Source organism: Oncorhynchus gorbuscha, linkage group LG19, assembly GCF_021184085.1.
Source record: "Oncorhynchus gorbuscha isolate QuinsamMale2020 ecotype Even-year linkage group LG19, OgorEven_v1.0, whole genome shotgun sequence".
Classification (NCBI taxonomy): domain Eukaryota; kingdom Metazoa; phylum Chordata; class Actinopteri; order Salmoniformes; family Salmonidae; genus Oncorhynchus; species Oncorhynchus gorbuscha.
Genome location: NC_060191.1, coordinates 80,513,925 through 80,536,625, shown reverse-complemented (window position 1 = coordinate 80,536,625; position 22,701 = coordinate 80,513,925). Strand labels below are relative to the sequence as shown.

Genomic DNA, 22,701 nt, shown 5'->3' with positions numbered 1-22,701 from the left:
ACCAGAGACTAGAGACAGTATGATGTGGGGTCAATGACTACACACAGTATGATGTGGTGTCAATGATGAGAGACTCGAGACAGTATGATGTGGGGTCAATGACTAGAGACCGTATGATGTGGGGTCAATGACTAGAGACAGTATGATGTGGGGTCAATGACTAGAGACAGGATGATTTGGGGTCAATGACCAGAGACTAGACACAGGATGATGTGGGGTCAATGACTAGAGACAGTATGTTGTGGGGTCAATGACCAGAGACTAGAGACAGGATGATTTGGGGTCAATGACCAGAGACTAGAGACAGCATTATGTGTGGTCAATGACCAGAGACTAGAGACAGTATGATGTGGGTTCAATGACTATAGACAGTATCATGTGGGGTCAATGACTAGAAACTAGAGACAGTATGATGTGGGGTCAATGACTAGAGACAGTATGATGTGGGGTCAATGACTAGAGACAGTATGATGTGGGGTCAATGACTAGAAACTAGAGACAGTATGATGTGCGGTCAATGACTAGAGACTATGATGTGGGGTCAATCACTAGCGACTAGAGACAGTATGATGTGGGGTCAATGACTCGAGACATGATGTGGGATCCATGACCAGAGACTAGAGACAGTATGATGTGCGGTCAATGACTAGAGACTATGATGTGGGGTCAATGACTAACGACTAGAGACCGTATGATGTGGGGTCAATGACTAGAGACAGTATGATGTGGGGTCAATGACTAGAGACAATATGATGTGGTGTCAATGACTAGAGACAGAATGATGTGGTGTCAATGACTAGACACAGTATGATGTGGGGTCAATGACTAGACACAGTATGATGTGGGGTCAATGACCGGAGAAGAGGCCATATGATGTGGGGTCAATGACTAGACACAGTATGATGTGGGGTCAATGACTAGACACAGTATGATGTGGGGTCAATGACTAGAGACAGTATGATGTGGGGTCAATGACCAGAAACTAGAGACAGTATGATGTGGTGTCAATGACTAGACACAGTATGATGTGGGGTCAATGACTAGACACAGTATGATGTGGGGTCAATGACTAGAGACAGTATGATGTGGGGTCAATGACTAGAGACAGTATGATGTGGGGTCAATGGCCAGAGACTAGAGACAGTATTATGTGGGGTCAATGACTAGAGACTGTATGATGTGGGGTCAATGACCAGAGACAAGAGACAGGATGATTTGGGGTCAATGACCAGAGACTGGAGACATGAGGATGTGGGGTCAATGACTAGAGACAGGGAGATGTGGGGTCACTGACTAGAGACTAGAGACAGTATGATGTGGGGTCAATGACCAGAGAAGAGACAATATGATGAGGGGTCAATGACTCAAGACTAGAGACCGTATGATGTGGGGTCAATGACCAGAGACTAGAGACAGTATGATGTGGAGTCAATGGCCAGAGATTAGAGACAGGATGATTTGGGGTCAATGACTAGAGACAATATGATGTGGTGTCAATGACTAGAGACAGAATGATGTGGTGTCAATGACTAGACACAGTATGATGTGGGGTCAATGACTAGACACAGTATGATGTGGGGTCAATGACTAGAGACAGTATGATGTGGGGTCAATGACTAGAGACAGTATGATGTGGGGTCAATGACTAGAAACTAGAGACAGTATGATGTGGGGTCAATGACTCGAGACATGATGTGGGATCCATGACCAGAGACAGAATGATGTGGTGTCAATGACTAGACACAGTATGATGTGGGGTCAATGACTAGAGACAGTATGATGTGGGGTCAATGACTAGAGACAGTATGATGTGGGGTCAATGGCCAGAGACTAGAGACAGTATTATGTGGGGTCAATGACTAGAGACTGTATGATGTGGGGTCAATGACCAGAGACAAGAGACAGGATGATTTGGGGTCAATGACCAGAGACTGGAGACATGAGGATGTGGGGTCAATGACTAGAGACAGGGAGATGTGGGGTCACTGACTAGAGACTAGAGACAGTATGATGTGGGGTCAATGACCAGAGAAGAGACAATATGATGAGGGGTCAATGACTCAAGACTAGAGACCGTATGATGTGGGGTCAATGACCAGAGACTAGAGACAGTATGATGTGGAGTCAATGGCCAGAGATTAGAGACAGGATGATTTGGGGTCAATGACTAGAGACAATATGATGTGGTGTCAATGACTAGAGACAGAATGATGTGGTGTCAATGACTAGACACAGTATGATGTGGGGTCAATGACTAGACACAGTATGATGTGGGGTCAATGACTAGAGACAGTATGATGTGGGGTCAATGACTAGAGACAGTATGATGTGGGGTCAATGACTAGAAACTAGAGACAGTATGATGTGGGGTCAATGACTCGAGACATGATGTGGGATCCATGACCAGAGACAGAATGATGTGGTGTCAATGACTAGACACAGTATGATGTGGGGTCAATGACCAGAGACTAGACACAGTATGATGTGGGGTCAATGACCAGAGACTAGACACAGTATGATGTGGGGTCAATGACTAGACACAGTATGATGTGGGGTCGATGACTAGAGACAGTATGATGTGGGGTCAATGACTAGAAACTAGAGACAGTATGATGTGGGGTCAATGACTAGAAACTAGAGACAGTATGATGTGGGGTCAATGACTAGAAACTAGAGACAGTATGATGTGGGGTCAATGACTAGAAACTAGAGACAGTATGATGTAGGGTCAATGACTCGAGACATGATGTGGGATCCATGACCAGAGACTAGAGACTGTATGATATGGGGTCAATGACCAGAGACTAGAGACTCTATAATGTGGGGTCAATGACCAGAGACTAGAGACTATATGATGTGGGGTCATTGACCAGAGACTAGAGACAGTATGATGTGGTGGTATCATGTCAGTCTGTTAGTGGTACTAAGGAGAGGCTGGTAGTATCATATCAGTCTGTTAGTGGTACTAAGGAGAGGCTGGTGGTATCATATCAGTCTGTTAGTGGTACTAAGGAGAGGCTGGTGTTATCATATCAGTCTGTTAGTGGTACTAAGGGGAGGCTGGTGGTATCAGTCTGTTAGTAGGGTACTAAGGGGAGGCTGGTGGTATCATGTCAGTCAGTTAGTGGTACTAAGGGGAGGCTGGTGGTATCATGTCAGTATGTTAGTGGTACTAAGGAGAGGATGGTGGTATCATGTCAGTATGTTAGTGGTACTAAGGGGAGGCTGGAGGTATCATGTCAGTATGTTAGTAGGGTAGTAAGGGGAGGATGGTGGTATCATGTCAGTATGTTAGTAGGGTACTAAGGGGAGGCTGGAGGTATCATGTCAGTATGTTAGTAGGGTACTAAGGGGAGGCTGGAGGTATCATGTCAGTATGTTAGTAGGGTACTAAGGGGAGGCTGGAGGTATCATGTCAGTCAGTTAGTGGTACTAAGGGGAGGCTGGTGGTATCATTTACATTACATTTAAGTCATTTAGCAGACGCTCTTATCCAGAGCGACTTACAAATTGGTGCATTCACCTTATGACATCCAGTGGAACAGTCACTTTACAATAGTGCATCTAAATCTTAAAGGGGGGGGGAGGGAATACTTATCCTATCCTAGGTATTCCTTAAAGAGGTGGGGTTTCAGGTGTCTCCGGAAGGTGGTGATTGACTCCGCTGTCCTGGCGTCGTGAGGGAGTTTGTTCCACCATTGGGGGGCCAGAGCAGCGAACAGTTTTGACTGGGCTGAGCGGGAGCTGTACTTCCTCAGTGGTAGGGAGGCGAGCAGGCCAGAGGTGGATGAACGCAGTGTATCAGTCTGTTAGTAGGGTACTAAGGGGAGGCTGGTGGTATCATGTCAGTCTGTTAGTGGTACTAAGGAGAGGCTGGTGGTATCATGTCAGTCTGTTAGTGGTACTAAGGGGAGGCTGGTGGTATCATGTCAGTATGTTAGTGGTACTAAGGGGAGGCTGGTGGTATCAGTCTGTTAGTAGGGTACTAAGGGGAGGCTGGTGGTATCAGTCTGTTAGTAGGGTACTAAGGGGAGGCTGGTGGTATCAGTCTGTTAGTAGGGTACTAAGGGGAGGCTGGTGGTATCAGTCTGTTAGTAGGGTACTAAGGAGAGGCTGGTGGTATCAGTCTGTTAGTAGGGTACTAAGGAGAGGCTGGTGGTATCAGTCTGTTAGTAGGGTACTAAGGGGAGGCTGGTGGTATCAGTCTGTTAGTAGGGTACTAAGGGGAGGCTGGTGGTATCAGTCTGTTAGTAGGGTACTAAGGGGAGGCTGGTGGTATCATGTCAGTCTGTTAGTGGTACTAAGGGGAGGCTGGTGGTATCATGTCAGTCTGTTAGTGGTACTAAGGAGAGGCTGGTGGTATCATGTCAGTATGTTAGTGGTACTAAGGGGAGGCTGGTGGTATCATGTCAGTATGTTAGTAGTACTAAGGGGAGGCTGGTGGTATCATGTCAGTATGTTAATGGTACTAAGGGGAGGCTGGTGGTATCATGTCAGTCTGTTAGTGGTACTAAGGGGAGGCTGGTGGTATCATGTCAGTATGTTAGTGGTACTAAGGGGAGGATGGTGGTATCATGTCAGTCTGTTAGTGGTACTAAGGGGAGGCTGGTGGTATCATGTCAGTCTGTTAGTGGTACTAAGGAGAGGCTGGTGGTATCATGTCAGTCTGTTAGTGGTACTAAGGAGAGGCTGGTGGTATCATGTCAGTATGTTAGTGGTACTAAGGGGAGGCTGGTGGTATCATGTCAGTATGTTAGTGGTACTAAGGGGAGGCTGGTGGTATCTTGTCAGTCTGTTAGTGGTACTAAGGGGAGGCTGGTGGTATCATGTCAGTCTGTTAGTAGGGTACTAAGGGGAGGCTGGTGGTATCATGTCAGTCTGTTAGTAGGGTACTAAGGGGAGGCTGGTGGTATCATGTCAGTCTGTTAGTGGTACTAAGGGGAGGCTGGTGGTATCATGTCAGTCTGTTAGTGGTACTAAGGAGAGGCTGGTGGTATCATGTCAGTCTGTTAGTGGTACTAAGGGGAGGCTGGTGGTATCAGTCTGTTAGTAGGGTACTAAGGGGAGGCTGGTGGTATCATGTCAGTCTGTTAGTAGGGTACTAAGGGGAGGCTGGTGGTATCATGTCAGTATGTTAGTGGTACTAAGGGGAGGCTGGTGGTATCATGTCAGTATGTTAATGGTACTAAGGGAGGCTGGTGGTATCATATCAGTATGTTAGTAGGGTGCGATCACAACTTCTACATCTTGTTTTTATAAATGATTTAGACCTATTTTTTCAGGCTAGTTGGTTCAACCTAGGCTTATGTAGGTGAACTGAACTGTGTTCAGTTTCCTGAACTGTGTTGTAATTTCTTGCTGTTTAAATATGTCACAAGTCATGGAAGCTGTGTTTTGTATTTTTCTTTCAACATATTCTCTGACAAATCTGTGTGTTTTCAGCATGTCTCTTCATATTTTATTTCAAAGACTTGAAATTCAAAGCAGTGTTATTTTCCTCTTTCAGTTTTTTCTGTGTTAGTGGGGACATGACAGCATTACTCCTAGACTGCTAGCTTCCTGTTAGTGGGGACATGACAGCGTTACTCCTAGACTGCTAGCTTCCTGTTAGTGGGGACATGACAGCGTTACTCCTAGACTGCTAGCTTCCTGTTAGTGGGGACATGACAGCGTTACTCCTAGACTGCTAGCTTCCTGTTAGTGGGGACATGACAGCGTTACTCCTAGACTGCTAGCTTCCTGTTAGTGGGGACATGACAGCGTTACTCCTAGACTGCTAGCTTCCTGTTAGTGGGGACATGACAGCGTTACTCCTAGACTGCTAGCTTCCTGTTAGTGGGGACAGGACAGCGTTACTCCTTGACTGCTAGCTTCCTGCTAGTGGGGACATGACAGCGTTACTCCTTGACTGCTAGCTTCCTGTTAGTGGGGACTTGACAGCGTTACTCCTTGACTGCTAGCTTCCTGCTAGTGGGGACAGGACAGCGTTACTCCTTGACTGCTAGCTTCCTGTTAGTGGGGACTTGACAGCGTTACTCCTTGACTGCTAGCTTCCTGTTAGTGGGGACTTGACAGCGTTACTCCTTGACTGCTAGCTTCCTGTTAGTGGGGACTTGACAGCATTACTCCTTGACTGCTAGCTTCCTGCTAGTGGGGACATGACAGCGTTACTCCTTGACTGCTAGCTTCCTGTTAGTGGGGACTTGACAGCGTTACTCCTTGACTGCTAGCTTCCTGCTAGTGGGGACAGGACAGTGTTACTCCTAGATTGCTAACTTCCTGCTAGTGGGGACAGGACAGCGTTACTCCTAGACTGGAGTACCAGAGCCCAGAACTATAAAGGGAACAGAGTACAGGAGCCCAACACTATAAAGGGAATAGAGTACCAGAGCCCAACACTATAAAGGGAACAGATTACCAGAGCCCAGAACTATAAAGGGAATAGAGTACCAGAGCCCAGCACTATAACAGGAATAGAGTACCAGAGCCCAGCACTATAAAGGGAATAGAGTACCAGAGCCCAGCACTATAAAGGGAATAGAGTACCAGAGCCCAGCACTATATAGGGAATAGAGTACCAGAACCCAACACTATAAAGGGAACAGAGTACTAGAGCCCAACACTATGAAGGGAATAGAGTACCAGAACCCAGAAGTATAAAGGGAATATAGTACCAGAGCCCAGCACTATAAAGGGAATATAGTACCAGAGCCCAGCACTATAAAGGGAATAGAGAACCAGAGCCCAGCACTATAAAGGGAACAGAGTACCAGAGCCCAACTCTATAAAGGGAATAGAGTACCAGAGCATTTAACTATAAAGGGAACAGAGAACCAGAGCCCAGAACTATAAAGGGAATAGAGGACCAGAGCATTTAACTATAAGGGGAACAGAGAACCAGAGCCCAGAACTATAAAGGGAATAGAGTACCAGAGCCCAACACTATAAAGGGAATAGAGTACCAGAGCCCAGAACTATAAAGGGAATAGAGTAGCGGAACCCAGAACTATAAAGGGAATATAGTACCAGAGCCCAGCACTATAAAGGGAATAGAGTACCAGAACCCAGAACTATAAAGGGAATAGAGTACCAGAACCCAGAACTATAAAGGGAATATAGTACCAGAGCCCAGCACTATAAAGGGAATATAGTACCAGAGCCCAGAACTATAAAGGGAATATGGTACCAGATCCCAGCACTATACAGAGAATAGAGTACCAGAACCCAGAACTATAAAGGGAATATCGTACCAGAGCCCAGCACTATAAAGGGAATATAGTACCAGAGCCCAGAACTATAAAGGGAATATGGTACCAGATCCCAGCACTATACAGAGAATAGAGTACCAGAACCCAGAACTATAAAGGGAATATAGTACCAGATCCCAGCACTATACAGAGAATATGTAACGGCGTTCTTCGTCTGTAGAAAGAGAGTCGGACCGAAATGCAGCGTGGTTGTTACTCATGTATCTTTAATGAAGGAAAACGGAACGATACATGAAATAACTATTACAAAATACAAAACAACAAACGGAACGTGAAATCTAATTACAGCCTATCTGGTGAAACTACACAGAGACAGGAACAATCACCCACGAAATACAAAGCGAAACCAGGCTACCTAAATACGGTTCCCAATCAGAGACAACGAGAATCACCTGACTCTGATTGAGAACCGCCTCAGGCAGCCAACCCCATACAACACCCCTAATCAGCCGCGATCCCAAATACTACAAACCCCAATACGAAATACAACAATAAACCCATGTCACACCCTGGCCTGACCAAATATATAACAAAAACACAAAACACTATGACCAAGGCGTGACAGAATAGAGTACCAGAGCCCAGAACTATAAAGGGAATATAGTACCAGAGCCCAGAACTATAAAGGGAATATAGTACCAGATCCCAGCACTATAAAGGGAATATAGTACCAGAGCCCAGCACTATAAAGGGAATATAGTACCAGAGCCCAGCACTATAAAGGGAATATAGTACCAGAACCCAGAACTATAAAGGGAATATAGTACCAGAGCCCAGCACTATAAAGGGAATATAGTACCAGATCCCAGCACTATAAAGGGAATATAGTACCAGAGCCCAGCACTATAAAGGGAATGTAGTACCAGATCCCAGCACTATACAGAGAATAGAGTACCAGAGCCCAGAACTATAAAGGGAATATAGTACCAGATCCCAGCACTATAAAGGGAATATAGTACCAGATCCCAGCACTATAAAGGGAATATAGTACCAGAACCCAGAACTATAAAGGGAATATAGTACCAGAGCCCAGCACTATAAAGGGAATATAGTACCAGATCCCAGCACTATAAAGGGAATATAGTACCAGAACCCAGAACTATAAAGGGAATATAGTACCAGAGCCCAGCACTATAAAGGGAATATAGTACCAGAGCCCAGCACTATAAAGGGAATATAGTACCAGAACCCAGAACTATAAAGGGAATATAGTACCAGATCCCAGCACTATAAAGGGAATATAGTACCAGAACCCAGAACTATAAAGGGAATATAGTACCAGAGCCCAGCACTATAAAGGGAATATAGTACCAGATCCCAACACTATACAGAGAATATAGTACCAGATCCCAGCACTATACAGAGAATATAGTACCAGATCCCAGCACTATAAAGGGAATATAGTACCAGATCCCAGCACTATACAGAGAATATAGTACCAGATCCCAGCACTATAAAGGGAATATAGTACCAGAGCCCAGCACTATAAAGGGAATATAGTACCAGATCCCAGCACTATAAAGGGAATATAGTTATATTTATGGTGCACCACACCTCTCATCTCCGTGACTGGAACTCAACTCACATCACCGCTAGCTATCTGCTTAGTCCGCCCCATCCCGGATCCGGGATCGTGACTACAACCTCAAGCTCATTACCATAACGCAAAATTAGCGATTTCTGAAAATTGCAAATTAAATGAAATAAATATGCCTATCCTCAAGCTTATCCTTTTCTTAACAATCCTGTCGTCTCAGATTTTCAAAATAATCAAAATAATAATAAAAATAATAATAATAATAATACTAAGAAGAAGAAGAATATGAATAATAACAATACTAATAATAATAACAGTAATAGTAGTAATAATAGCAACAATAATATACTACTAATAATAGTAATACCAATAATAATGATACTATGAATAATATGAAAAATATTGATAATAATAGTAATGATAAACATCAATAATAATAATAATAATAATAATAGTAACAGTAATCTAGATAATCCACAATAATAACAATACTTATCATAACAATAGTAATCATAATAATCACAATAATAATAACAACTAACAATAATAATAATCCCAATAATAATACTAACAATCATAATCATAACAATAATAGTCATAATAATAATACGAAGAATAATAACAATAAGAAGAAAGTAGGATGCAGTGTAAAGGCATTGTTTTGAAGTTGTGGATGGTTGATTGAGCACTCAAACACAGGGAATGCGTCAGGCAATGATTTTCTTCTGACTCAAAGGAAATTACCCTTGTTATCGGTGATTGTCTCAACTTAGCAACCTTGACCGGAAGAGAAGCATTGGTGATTTTCTTCTGTCACTCTGACTTTCTCATTTCAATCTCAAAGTCACTGTCACATCGCTGCTTTGGGAATCATTTTATGTTGTTGTTGAACAATGGACAACATGTTCTACTTCTGTGAAGTCCCTGGCTGTTGATAACACTGTCACCCTGACCTGATGTACGACAGGATTTAGATTCCCTGGCTGTTGATAACACCGTCACCCTGACCTGATGTACGACAGGATTTAGATTCCCTGGCTGTTGATAACACCGTCACCCTGACCTGATGTACGACAGGATTTAGATTCCCTGGCTGTTGATAACACCGTCACCCTGACCTGATGTACGACAGGATTTAGATTCCCTGGCTGTTGATAACACCGTCACCCTGACCTGATGTACGACAGGATTTAGATTCCCTGGCTGTTGATAACACCGTCACCCTGACCTGATGTACGACAGGATTTAGATTCCCTGGCTGTTGATAACACCGTCACCCTGACCTGATGTACGACAGAGGACAGTTAGATTGAGCGGAGGACAGTTAGATTGAGCGGAGGACAGTTAGATTGAGCCAGGGACGGTTAGATTGAGCAGAGGACGGTTAGATTGAGCGGAGGACAGTTAGATTGAGCAGAGGACGGTTAGATTGAGCAGAGGACGGTTAGATTGAGCAGAGGACGGTTAGATTGAGCAGAGGACGGTTAGATTGAGCAGAGGACGGTTAGATTGAGCAGAGGACGGTTAGATTGAGCAGAGGACGGTTAGATTGAGCAGAGGACGGTTAGATTGAGCAGAGGACGGTTAGATTGAGCAGAGGACGGTTAGATTGAGCAGAGGACGGTTAGATTGAGCAGAGGACGGTTAGATTGAGCGGAGGACGGTTAGATTGAGCGGAGGACGGTTAGATTGAGCGGAGGACGGTTAGATTGAGCGGAGGACGGTTAGATTGAGCGGAGGACGGTTAGATTGAGCAGAGGACGGTTAGATTGAGCAGAGGACGGTTAGATGGAGCAGAGGACGGTTAGATTGAGCAGAGGACGGTTAGATTGAGCAGAGGACGGTTAGATTGAGCAGAGGACGGTTAGATTGAGCAGAGGACGGTTAGATTGAGCAGAGGACGGTTAGATTGAGCAGCGGACGGTTAGATTGAGCAGAGGACATTTAGATTGAGCAGAGGACGGTTAGATTGAGCAGAGGACGGTTAGATTGAGCAGAGGACGGTTAGATTGAGCAGAGGACAGTTAGATTGAGCAGAGGACGGTTAGATTGAGCAGAGGACAGTTAGATTGAGCAGAGGACGGTTAGATGGATCTTCCTTTTTCCTTTATTGTTCTATTCTCCTGACTGATGTATAACTCTAGAGACTTTTATTTCCCTCATGGATCTGCACTGACAACAGGCTGCTGAGATGACATGTCCTCCGAGTGACAAAAAACAAGGCCATTTTTGTCAGAAGATCCTTCTTTTTATTGCGGTGGGCTAAATCAGGGTCACACAGAGTGATTATTGGTAGTCTTAAACAAATCTACTTTGAATCCAAAGTTTAAACCTCAGACACATAATTATGGGCTTTAAAAAAAGAAGACCACCTGTACCGTATTGGAAATAGAGTTGAAACGTGCAATATTTTGATTTTGCTTCCCAGTATTACACTTTATGTACAGCACCAGTCAAAAGTTTGGACACACCTACTCATTAAAGGGTTTTTGTTTATTTGTACTATTTTCTACATTGTAGAATAATAGTGAAGACATCAGGACTATGAAATAACACATATGGAATCATGTAGTGACCAAAAAAGTGTTAAACAAATTTCCTGCCTTCTTAATGCGTTTCAGCCAATTAGTTGTGTTCTGAAAAGGTAGGAGTGGTGTATAAAAGATAGCCCTATTTGGTAAAAGACCAAGTCTATATTATGGCAAGAACAACTCAAATAAGAAAAGAGACACGACAGTCCATCATTACTTTAAGACATGAAGGTCAGTCAATACGCCAAATGTCAAGAACTTTTGTGCAGTTGCAAAAACCATCAAGCGCTTTGATGAAACTTGCTCTGATGAGGACCGCCACAGGAAAGAAAGACCTAGAGTACCTCTGCTGCAAAGGATAAGTTCATTAGAGTTACTAGCATCAGAAATTGCAACAGACACTGTTCAGAGGAGTGAATAAGGCCTTCATGGTCTAATTGCTGCATAGAAACCAATAAGAAGAAGATACTTGGATGGGCTAGGCTTCTGAGAGGCGCAGCTGTCTAAGGCACTGTATCTCAGTGCTAGAGGCATCACTACAGACCCTGGCTTGTTCCCGGGCTGTATCACAAGCGTCCATGATTGGGAGTCCCATAGGGCGGCACACAGTTGGCCCAACCCCGCCAGAGGTAGGGGTGGGTTTGGCCGGAGTAGGCCGTCATTGTAAAATAAGATTTTGTTCTTAACTGACTTGCCTAGCTAAATAAAGGTTGAAAAGAAACTTGGACATTAGACTGGTGGAAATCTGTCCTTTGGTCTGGTGAGTCCAAATTTGAGATTTTTGGTTCCATGTTGAGCTCATTCATATTGAGCTGATTCATATTGAGCTGATTCGTATTGAGCTGATTCGAATTGAGCTGATTTGTAATTGAGCTGATTCATATTGAGCTGATTCATTATGGGCATATTGAGCTGATTCATATTGAGCTGGAAGTAGAAGGAAAAACAGTGGTGAGTTTGCCCTCAAGTCAGGAAAATTAGAGTAAGGTAGAATTTCAAACAGAGATGACCTGTTCAAAAGTAGTGCACTATGTCAGGAATAGGGTGAGATAATGTAGGAAGGTGATGTTCTCCGTTCAGAATCGGAATATCAGCCCATTGCTCAGTTAGCGACACCACGTCCATCTCTGGTAATAGAATAATTCAGTACTGTTGTAACTCCCTATAAAATCATCTGATGTAACACTGAATTATGTAGTGTTGTAACTCCTTCTAAAATCATCTGATTTATCCCTGAATTATGTAGTGTTGTAACTCCTTCTAAAATCATCCGATTTATCCCTGAATTATGTAGTGTTGTAACTCCCTCTAAAATCATCTGATTGAATACTGAATTATGTAGTGTTGTAACTCTCTCTAAAATCATCTGATTGAATACTGAATTATGTAGTGTTGTAACTCTCTCTAAAATCATCTGATTGAATACTGAATTATGTAGTGTTGTAACTCTCTCTAAAATCATCTGATTGAATACTGAATTATGTAGTGTTGTAACTCCTTCTAAAATCATCTGATTGAATACTGAATTATGTAGTGTTGTAACTCTCTCTAAAATCATCTGATTGAATACTGAATTATGTAGTGTTGTAACTCCCTATAAAATCATCTGATTGAATACTGAATTATGTAGTGTTGTAACTCCCTCTAAAATCATCTGATTGAATACTGAATTATGTAGTGTTGTAACTCTCTCTAAAATCATCTGATTGAATACTGAATTATGTAGTGTTGTAACTTCCTCTAAAATCATCTGATTGAATACTGAATTATGTAGTGTTGTAACTCCCTATAAAATCATCTGATGTAACACTGAATTATCAAATCAAATCAAATCAAATCAAATTTATTTATATAGCCCTTCGTACATCAGCTGATATCTCAAAGTGCTGTACAGAAACCCAGCCTAAAACCCCAAACAGCAAACAATGCAGGTGTAAAAGCACGGTGGCTAGGAAAAACTCCCTAGAAAGGCCAAAACCTAGGAAGAAACCTAGAGAGGAACCGGGCTATGTGGGGTGGCCAGTCCTCTTCTGGCTGTGCCGGGTAGAGATTATAACAGAACATGACCAAGATGTTCAAATGTTCATAAATGACCAGCATGGTCAAATAATAATAAGGCAGAACAGTTGAAACTGGAGCAGCAGCACAGTCAGGTGGACTGGGGACAGCAAGGAGCCATCATGTCAGGTAGTCCTGGGGCACGGTCCTAGGGCTCAGGTCCTCCGAGAGAGAGAAAGAAAGAGAGAATTAGAGAGAGCATATGTGGGGTGGCCAGTCCTCTTCTGGCTGTGCCGGGTGGAGATTATAACAGAACGTGGCCAAGATGTTCAAATGTTCATAAATGACCAGCATGGTTGAATAATAGTAAGGCAGAACAGTTGAAACTGGAGCAGGAGCATGGCCAGGTGGACTGGGGACAGCAAGGAGTCCTCATGTCAGGTAGTCCTGGGACATGGTCCTAGGGCCCAGGCCAGTTGAAACTGGAGCAGCAGCACGGCCAGGTGGACTGGGGACAGCAAGGAGTCATCATGTCAGGTAGTCCTGGGGCATGGTCCTAGGGCTCAGGTCCTCCGAGAGAGAGAGAGAAAGAAAGAGAGAAGGAGAGAATTAGAGAACGCACACTTAGATTCACACAGGACACCTGAATAGGACAGGAGAAGTACTCCAGATAAACAAACTGACCCCAGCCCCCCGACACATAAACTACTGCAGCATAAATACTGGAGGCTGAGACAGGAGGGGTCAGGAGACACTGTGGCCCCATCCGAGGACACCCCCGGACAGGGCCAAACAGGAAGGATATAACCCCACCCACTTTGCCAAAGCACAGCCCCCACACCACTAGAGGGAAATCTTCAACCACCAACTTACCATCCTGAGACAAGGCCGAGTATAGCCCACAAAGATCTCCGACACGGTACAACCCAAGGGGGGACCCAGACAGGCCGACCACAACAGTGAATCAACCCACCCAGGTGACGCACCCCCCCCAGGGACGGCACGAGAGAGCCCCAGCAAGCCAGTGACTCAGCCCCCGTAACAGGGTTAGAGGCAAAGAATCCCAGTGAAAAGAGGGGAACCGGCCAGGCAGAGACAGCAAGGGCGGTTCGTTGCTCCAGAGCCTTTCCGTTCACCTTCCCACTCCTGGGCCAGACTACACTCAATCATATGACCCACTGAAGAGATGAGTCTTCAGTAAAGACTTAAAGGTTGAGACCGAGTTTGCGTCTCTGACATGGGTAGGCAGACCGTTCCATAAAAATGGAGCTCTATAGGAGAAAGCCCTGCCTCCAGCTGTTTGCTTAGAAATTCTAGGGACAATTAGGAGGCCTGCGTCTTGTGACCGTAGCGTACGTGTAGGTATGTACGGCAGGACCAAATCAGAGAGGTAGGTAGGAGCAAGCCCATGTAATGCTTTGTAGGTTAGCAGTAAAACCTTGAAATCAGCCCTTGCTTTGACAGGAAGCCAGTGTAGAGAGGCTAGCACTGGAGTAATATGATCAAATGTTTTGGTTCTAGTCAGGATTCTAGCAGCCGTATTTAGCACTAACTGAAGTTTATTTAGTGCTTTATCCGGGTAGCCGGAAAATAGAGCATTGCAGTAGTCTAACCTAGAAGTGACAAAAGCATGGATTAATTTTTCTGCATCATTTTTGGACAGAAAGTTTCTGATTTTTGCAATGTTACGTAGATGGAAAAAAGCTGTCCTCGAAATGGTCTTGATATGTTCTTCAAAAGAGAGATCAGGGTCCAGAGTAACGCCGAGGTCCTTCACAGTTTTATTTGAGACGACTGTACAACCATTAAGATTAATTGTCAGATTCAACAGAAGATCTCTTTGTTTCTTGGGACCTAGAACAAGCATCTCTGTTTTGTCCGAGTTTAATAGTAGAAAGTTTGCAGCCATCCACTTCCTTATGTCTGAAACACATGCTTCTAGCGAGGGCAATTTTGGGGCTTCACCATGTTTCATTGAAATGTACAGCTGTGTGTCATCCGCATAGCAGTGAAAGTTTACATTATGTTTTCGAATAACATCCCCAAGAGGTAAAATATATAGTGAAAACAATAGTGGTCCTAAAACAGAACCTTGAGGAACACCGAAATGTACAGTTGATTTGTCAGAGGACAAACCATTCACAGAGACAAACTGATATCTTTCCGACAGATAAGACCTAAACCAGGCCAGAACATGTCCGTGTAGACCAATTTGGGTTTCCAATCTCTCCAAAAGAATGTGGTGATCGATGGTATCAAAAGCAGCACTAAGGTCTAGGAGCACGAGGACAGATGCAGAGCCTCGGTCCGATGCCATCAAAATGTCATTTACCACCTTCACAAGTGCCGTCTCAGTGCTATGATGGGGTCTAAAACCAGACTGAAGCATTTCGTATACATTGTTTGTCTTCAGGAAGGCAGTGAGTTGCTACGCAACAGCCTTCTCTAAAATCTTTGAGAGGAATGGAAGATTCGATATAGGCCGATAGTTTTTTATATTTTCTGGTGTTGTAGTGTTGTGTAATTATTAGTGTTGTTAGTAGTGTAATTAGTGTAATTATTAGTGTAATTATGTAGTGTTGTAACTCCCTCTAAAATCATCTGATTGAATACTGAATTATGTAGTGTTGTAACTCCTTCTAAAATCATCTGATTTAACACTGAATTATGTAGTGTTGTAACTCCTTCTAAAATCATCTGATTTAACACTGAATTATGTAGTGTTGTAACTCCTTCTAAAATCATCTGATTTATCACTGAATTATGTAGTGTTGTAACTCCTTCTAAAATCATCTGATTTAACACTGAATTATGTAGTGTTGTAACTCCTTCTAAAATCATCTGATTTAACACTGAATTATGTAGTGTTGTAACTCCTTCTAAAATCATCTGATTTAACACTGAATTATGTAGTGTTGTAACTCCCTATATAATCACCTGATGTAATACTGAATTATGTAGTGTTGTAACTCCTTCTAAAGTCATCTGATTGAATACTGAATTATGTAGTGTTGTAACTCCCTCTAAAATCATCTGATTTATCCCTGAATTATGTAGTGTTATGTATGTCCCTGTCTCTGTCTCTAACCCTCAAAGTCATCTGATTGAATACTGAATTATGTAGTGTTGTATCTCCCTCTAAAATCATCTGATTGAATACTGAATTATGTAGTGTTGTAACTCCCTCTAAAATCATCTGATTTATCCCTGAATTATGTAGTGTTGTATCTCCCTCTAAAATCATCTGATTGAATACTGAATTATGTAGTGTTGTAACTCTCTCTAAAATCATCTGATTTATCCCTGAATTATGTAGTGTTGTAACTCCCTATAAAATCATCTGATTGAATACTGAATTATGTAGTGTTGTATCTCCCTCTAAAATCATCTGATTGAATACTGAATTATGTAGTGTTGTAACTCCCTCTAAAATCATCTGATTTATCCCTGAATTATGTAGTGTTGTATCTCCCTCTAAAATCATCTGATTGAATACTGAATTATGTAGTGTTGTAACTCCTTCTAAAATCATCTGATGTAACACTGAATTATGTAGTGTTGTAACTCCCTCTAAAATCACCCAGTCTCTGTCTCTAACCCTCTGATTGAATACTGAATTATGTAGTGTTGTAACTCCCTCTAAAATCATCTGATTGAATACTGAATTATGTAGTGTTGTAACTCCTTCTAAAATCATCTGATTGAATACTGAATTATGTAGTGTTGTAACTCCCTCTAAAATCATCTGATTGAATACTGAATTATGTAGTGTTGTAACTCCTTCTAAAATCATCTGATGTAACACTGAATTATGTAGTGTTGTAACTCCCTCTAAAATCATCTGATTGAATACTGAATTATGTAGTGTTGTAACTCCCTCTAAAATCATCTGATTGAATACTGAATTATGTAGTGTTGTAACTCCCTATAAAATTATCTGATGTAACTCTGAATTATGTAGTGTTGTAACTCCCTATATAATCATCTGATGTAATACTGAATTATGTAGTGTTGGTGTAACTCCTAAAACCATCAGACGTTTCGGTCGCGACCTTCTTCAATGTGTGTATCTCCCTCAAACAACACTTCTCTGTCTTCTCCGTGTTTTAGAGAGTGAAGAGTTTGGGCCAGTGTTTGTCCAGGAACCAGATGACGCCATCTTTCCGTTGCACTCTGAGGAGAAGAAAGTGATGATGAGCTGTGAAGCCAGAGGCAATCCTGCACCTGTATACAGGTATGACTCTGTCTCTAACCCTGTACCTGTATACATGTATGTCTCTGTCTCTAACCCTGTACCTGTATACATGTATGTCTCTGTCTCTGTCTCTAACCCTGTACCTGTATACATGTATGACTCTGTCTCTGTCTCTAACCCTGTACCTGTATACAGGTATGACTCTGTCTCTGTCTCTAACCCTGTACCTGTATACAGGTATGACTCTGTCTCTGTCTCTAACCCTGTACCTGTATACATGTATGACTCTGTCTCTAACCCTGTACCTGTATACAGGTATGACTCTGTCTCTGTCTCTAACCCTGTACCTGTATACAGGTATGTCTCTGTCTCTAACCCTGTACCTGTATACAGGTATGTCTCTGTCTCTGTCTCTAACCCTGTACCTGTATACAGGTATGTCTCTGTCTCTAACCCTGTACCTGTATACATGTATGTCTCTGTCTCTAACCCTGTACCTGTATACATGTATGTCTCTGTCTCTAACCCTGTACCTGTATACATGTATGTCTCTGTCTCTAACCCTGTACCTGTATACATGTATGTCTCTGTCTCTAACCCTGTACCTGTATACAGGTATGACTCTGTCTCTGTCTCTAACCCTGTACCTGTATACAGGTATGACTCTGTCTGTAACCCTGTACCTGTATACAGGTATGACTCTGTCTCTGTCTCTAATCCTGTACCTGTATACAGGTATGACTCTGTCTCTAACCCTGTACCTGTATACAGGTATGACTCTGTCTCTGTCTCTAACCCTGTACCTGTATACAGGTATGACTCTGTCTCTGTCTGTAACCCTGTACCTGTATACATGTATGTCTCTGACTCTAACCCTGTACCTGTATACATGTATGTCTCTGTCTCTAACCCTGTACCTGTATACATGTATGTCTCTGTCTCTAACCCTGTACCTGTATACATGTATGTCTCTGTCTCTAACCCTGTACCTGTATACAGGTATGACTCTGTCTCTGTCTCTAACCCTGTACCTGTATACAGGTATGACTCTGTCTCTGTCTCTAACCCTGTACCTGTATACAGGTATGACTCTGTCTCTGTCTGTAACCCTGTACCTGTATACATGTATGTCTCTGACTCTAACCCTGTACCTGTATACATGTATGTCTCTGTCTCTAACCCTGTACCTGTATACATGTATGTCTCTGTCTCTAACCCTGTACCTGTATACATGTATGTCTCTGTCTCTAACCCTGTACCTGTATACATGTATGTCTCTGTCTCTGTCTCTAACCCTGTACCTGTATACATGTATGTCTCTGTCTCTAACCCTGTACCTGTATACAGGTATGACTCTGTCTCTGTCTCTAACCCTGTACCTGTATACAGGTATGACTCTGTCTGTAACCCTGTACCTGTATACAGGTATGACTCTGTCTCTGTCTCTAATCCTGTACCTGTATACAGGTATGACTCTGTCTCTAACCCTGTACCTGTATACAGGTATGACTCTGTCTCTGTCTCTAACCCTGTACCTGTATACAGGTATGACTCTGTCTGTAACCCTGTACCTGTATACAGGTATGACTCTGTCTCTGTCTCTAATCCTGTACCTGTATACAGGTATGACTCTGTCTCTAACCCTGTACCTGTATACAGGTATGACTCTGTCTCTGTCTCTAACCCTGTACCTGTATACAGGTATGACTCTGTCTCTGTCTCTAACCCTGTACCAAGTATCCGTGTTTAGCACTAACTGAAGTGTATTTAGTTCTTTGTCTTGGTAGCCTGAAAGTAGAGCATTGCAGTCTTCTTAACTAGGAATGACAACATTTTTCTGCATCATTTTTGGACAGAAAGTTCCAGAAAATGTCAGATTTAGATGGAATAAAGCTATGTTCGTCAAAAGAGAGATCAGGGTCCAGAGTAACGCTGAGGTCCTTCACAGTTTTATTTGAGACGACTGTACAACCATCAAGATTAATTGTCAGAACCAACAGAAGATATCTTTGTTTCTTGGGACCTAGAACTAGCATCTCCTTTTTGTCCGAGTTTAAAAGTAAAACATTTGCCGCCATCCACTTACTTATGTCTGAAACCCTGGTTTCCAGGGAGGGGCATGTTGGTGCTTCACCATGTTTCATTAATGTACTGCTGTGTATCGTCCGCATAGCAGTGAAAGTTAACATTATGTTTTCAAATTACATAACCAATAGGTAAAATATATAGTGAAAACAATATTGGTCCTAAAACGGAACCTTGAGGAACACCGAAATGTACAGTTGACAAACCATCCACAGAGACAAACTGATATCTTTCCGACAGATAAGATCTAAACCAGGCCAGAGCTTGTCAGTGTAGACGAATTTGGGTTTCCAATCTCTCCAAAAGAATGTGCTGATTGATGGTGTCAAAAGCAGCTCTAAGTTCTAGGAGCATGAGGACAGATGCAGAGCCTCGGCTGATGTCATTAACATGTCATTTACCACCTTCACAAGTGCAGTCTCAGTGCTATGATTGGGTCTCACACCAGACTGAAGCATTTCCTATACATTGTTTGTCTTCAGGACGGCAGTGAGTTGCTGCAAAACAGCTTTAAAAAAAGATTGATAACACCTATCATACTGTTATGGCTTACCTAGTAAACAGCCTATCATACTACTATGATAGCGGAACCCCGCGCCAACAACCAATGAAATTGCAGGGCGCCAAATACAAATCAACAGAAATCTCACAAGTATTTTACACCATTTTAAAGATACAATTCTCCTTAATCCAGCCACAGTGTCTGATTTCAAAAATGCTTTACAGCGAAAGCTCCACAAATGATTATGTTTGGTCACCTCCAAGCCACAGAAAAACCAAGCCATTTTTCCAGCCAAAGAGAGAAGTCACAAAAAGAGATAAAATGTATCACTAACCTTTGATGTCTTCATCAGATGACACTCATAGGACTTCATGTTACACAATACAGGTATGTTTTGTTCGATAAAATGCATATTTATAAAAAAAAATCTAATTTATCATTTTACCTTTATTTAACCAGGCAAGTCAGTTAAGAACAAATTCTTATTTTCAATGACAGCCTCCGAACAGTTGGTTAACTGCCTGTTCAGGGGCAGAATGACAGATTTGTACCATGTCAGCTCGGGGGTTTGAACTTGCAACCTTCCGGTTACTAGTCCAACACTCTAACCACTAGGCTACCCTGCCGCCCCATCACATGTGGTGATTGTGCAGAGAGCCACATGAATTCACAGAAATAATCATTATAAATGCTGATGAAAATTGTAGTGTTTTGCATAGAACTTTAGATAAACTTCTCCTTCATGCAACCGCTGTGTCAGATTTTTTTAAAACTTTATGGAAAAAGCATAATCTGAGTACGGCACTCAGAGCCCAAACCAGCCAAAATAAATATCCGCCATGTCGCCCAGTCAACATTAGTCAAAAATAGCATTATAAATATTCACTTACCTTTGATGATCTTCATCAGAATGCACTCCCAGGAATTGGTGTTCCACAATTTGTTTGTTTTGTTCGATAATTTGTGTAAAATAGCTTAATTTGTTAGCGCATTTGGAAAACAAAACCAAATGCGCATTCAGGTCCAGTCGGACTAAAAGTTCAAAAAATTATATTACAGGTCGAGGAAACTTGTCAAACTAAGTATAGAATCCATCTTTAGTGGAAACCTTAGGAAGGCAAAATAACCCATATCCCACTGTGTATTCGATAGGGGCCTAGATCAAAAACTACAAACCTCAGATTTCCCACATCCTGTTTGGATTTTTTCTCAGGTTTGACTGCCATATAGGTTCTGTTATACTCACAGACATCATTCAAACAGTTTTAGAAACTTCAGAGTGTTTTCTATCCAATACTAATCATATGCATATATTAGCATCTGGGACTGAGTAGGAGGTAGTTTACTCTGGGCACGCTATTCATCCAAAAGTGAAAATGCTGCCCCCTATCCTAAAAAAGTTCACTTCCGTCAACAGGTTTTTGTATTGTGGAAGAGTAGGGCGTGTTTCATAGTTCTCAACCAATGTCTGTTCACTTGGGTGTGGCCACTGAGTGAGCATAGTTTACTTTATGAAAACAATTCTCCCATTTAGAAGCTAAAATTACATTTAATCTTTTCAAGAAGTTTCATATTTAAACATTTAAATTGCACAACAGTGCAATGTGAATCTGATAACTAGAATGTGACTTTCCAATATACAATTTATGTCGTCCTATCATCAGATTTAATGTCCCAAACACCAACTGATCTGACATCATATTCTTTAAGTACCAACGGACACTTTCAACTAGTTGGATTACAGAAATATAGTTTTTTCCCCCCAACCTTTTTATGTTACCATACTCTCTCTCTATTTTAACAAAGGGCTTTCCTTTGAGTTCATTTGTACTGTGGAGAGAAAAGGAGGAAATGTATTTATGGGGGTCATAAACCTCCACCAACAGGGCAACATCATGACACAACCTATCATACTACTATGGCTGACCCTGTAAACAACCTGTCATACTACTATGACTGACCCTGTAAAACAACACCTATCATACTACTATGGCTGACCCTGTAAAACAACACCTATCATACTACTATGGCTGACCCTGTAAAACAACACCCATCATACCACTATGACTGACCCTGTAAAACAACACCTATCATACTACTATGGCTGACCCTGTAAAACAACACCCATCATACCACTATGACTGACCCTGTAAAACAACACCTATCATACCACTATGACTGACCCTGTAAAACAACACCTATCATACTACTATGACTGACCCTGTAAAACAACACCTATCATACTACTATGACTGACCCTGTAACACAACACCTATCATACTACTATGACTGACCCTGTAAAACAACACCTATCATACTACTATGACTGACCCTGTAAAACAACCTGTCATACTACTATGACTGACCCTGTAAAACAACACCTATCATACTACTATGGCTGACCCTGTAAAACAACACCTATCATACTACTATGGCTGACCCTGTAAAACAACACCTATCATACTACTATAACTGACCCTGTAAAACAACACCTATCATACTACTATGACTGACCCTGTAACACAACACCTATCATACTACTATGACTGACCCTGTAACACAACACCTATCATACTACTATGACT

The 22,701-nt window shown here is 42.4% G+C and overlaps 1 protein-coding gene across 1 annotated transcript in view; it reads left to right on the top strand.

Annotated features, from left to right (window-relative positions):
- Positions 1 to 22,701, top strand: part of LOC124005685 (contactin-5-like) — a 570,484-nt gene that overhangs the window by 195,104 nt on the left and 352,679 nt on the right. Inside the window, exon 4 of the mRNA XM_046315147.1 lies at positions 17,445 to 17,568. Within this exon, the coding sequence (XP_046171103.1) occupies positions 17,445 to 17,568 (124 nt within the window). The remainder of the gene's footprint in view (positions 1 to 17,444; positions 17,569 to 22,701) is intronic.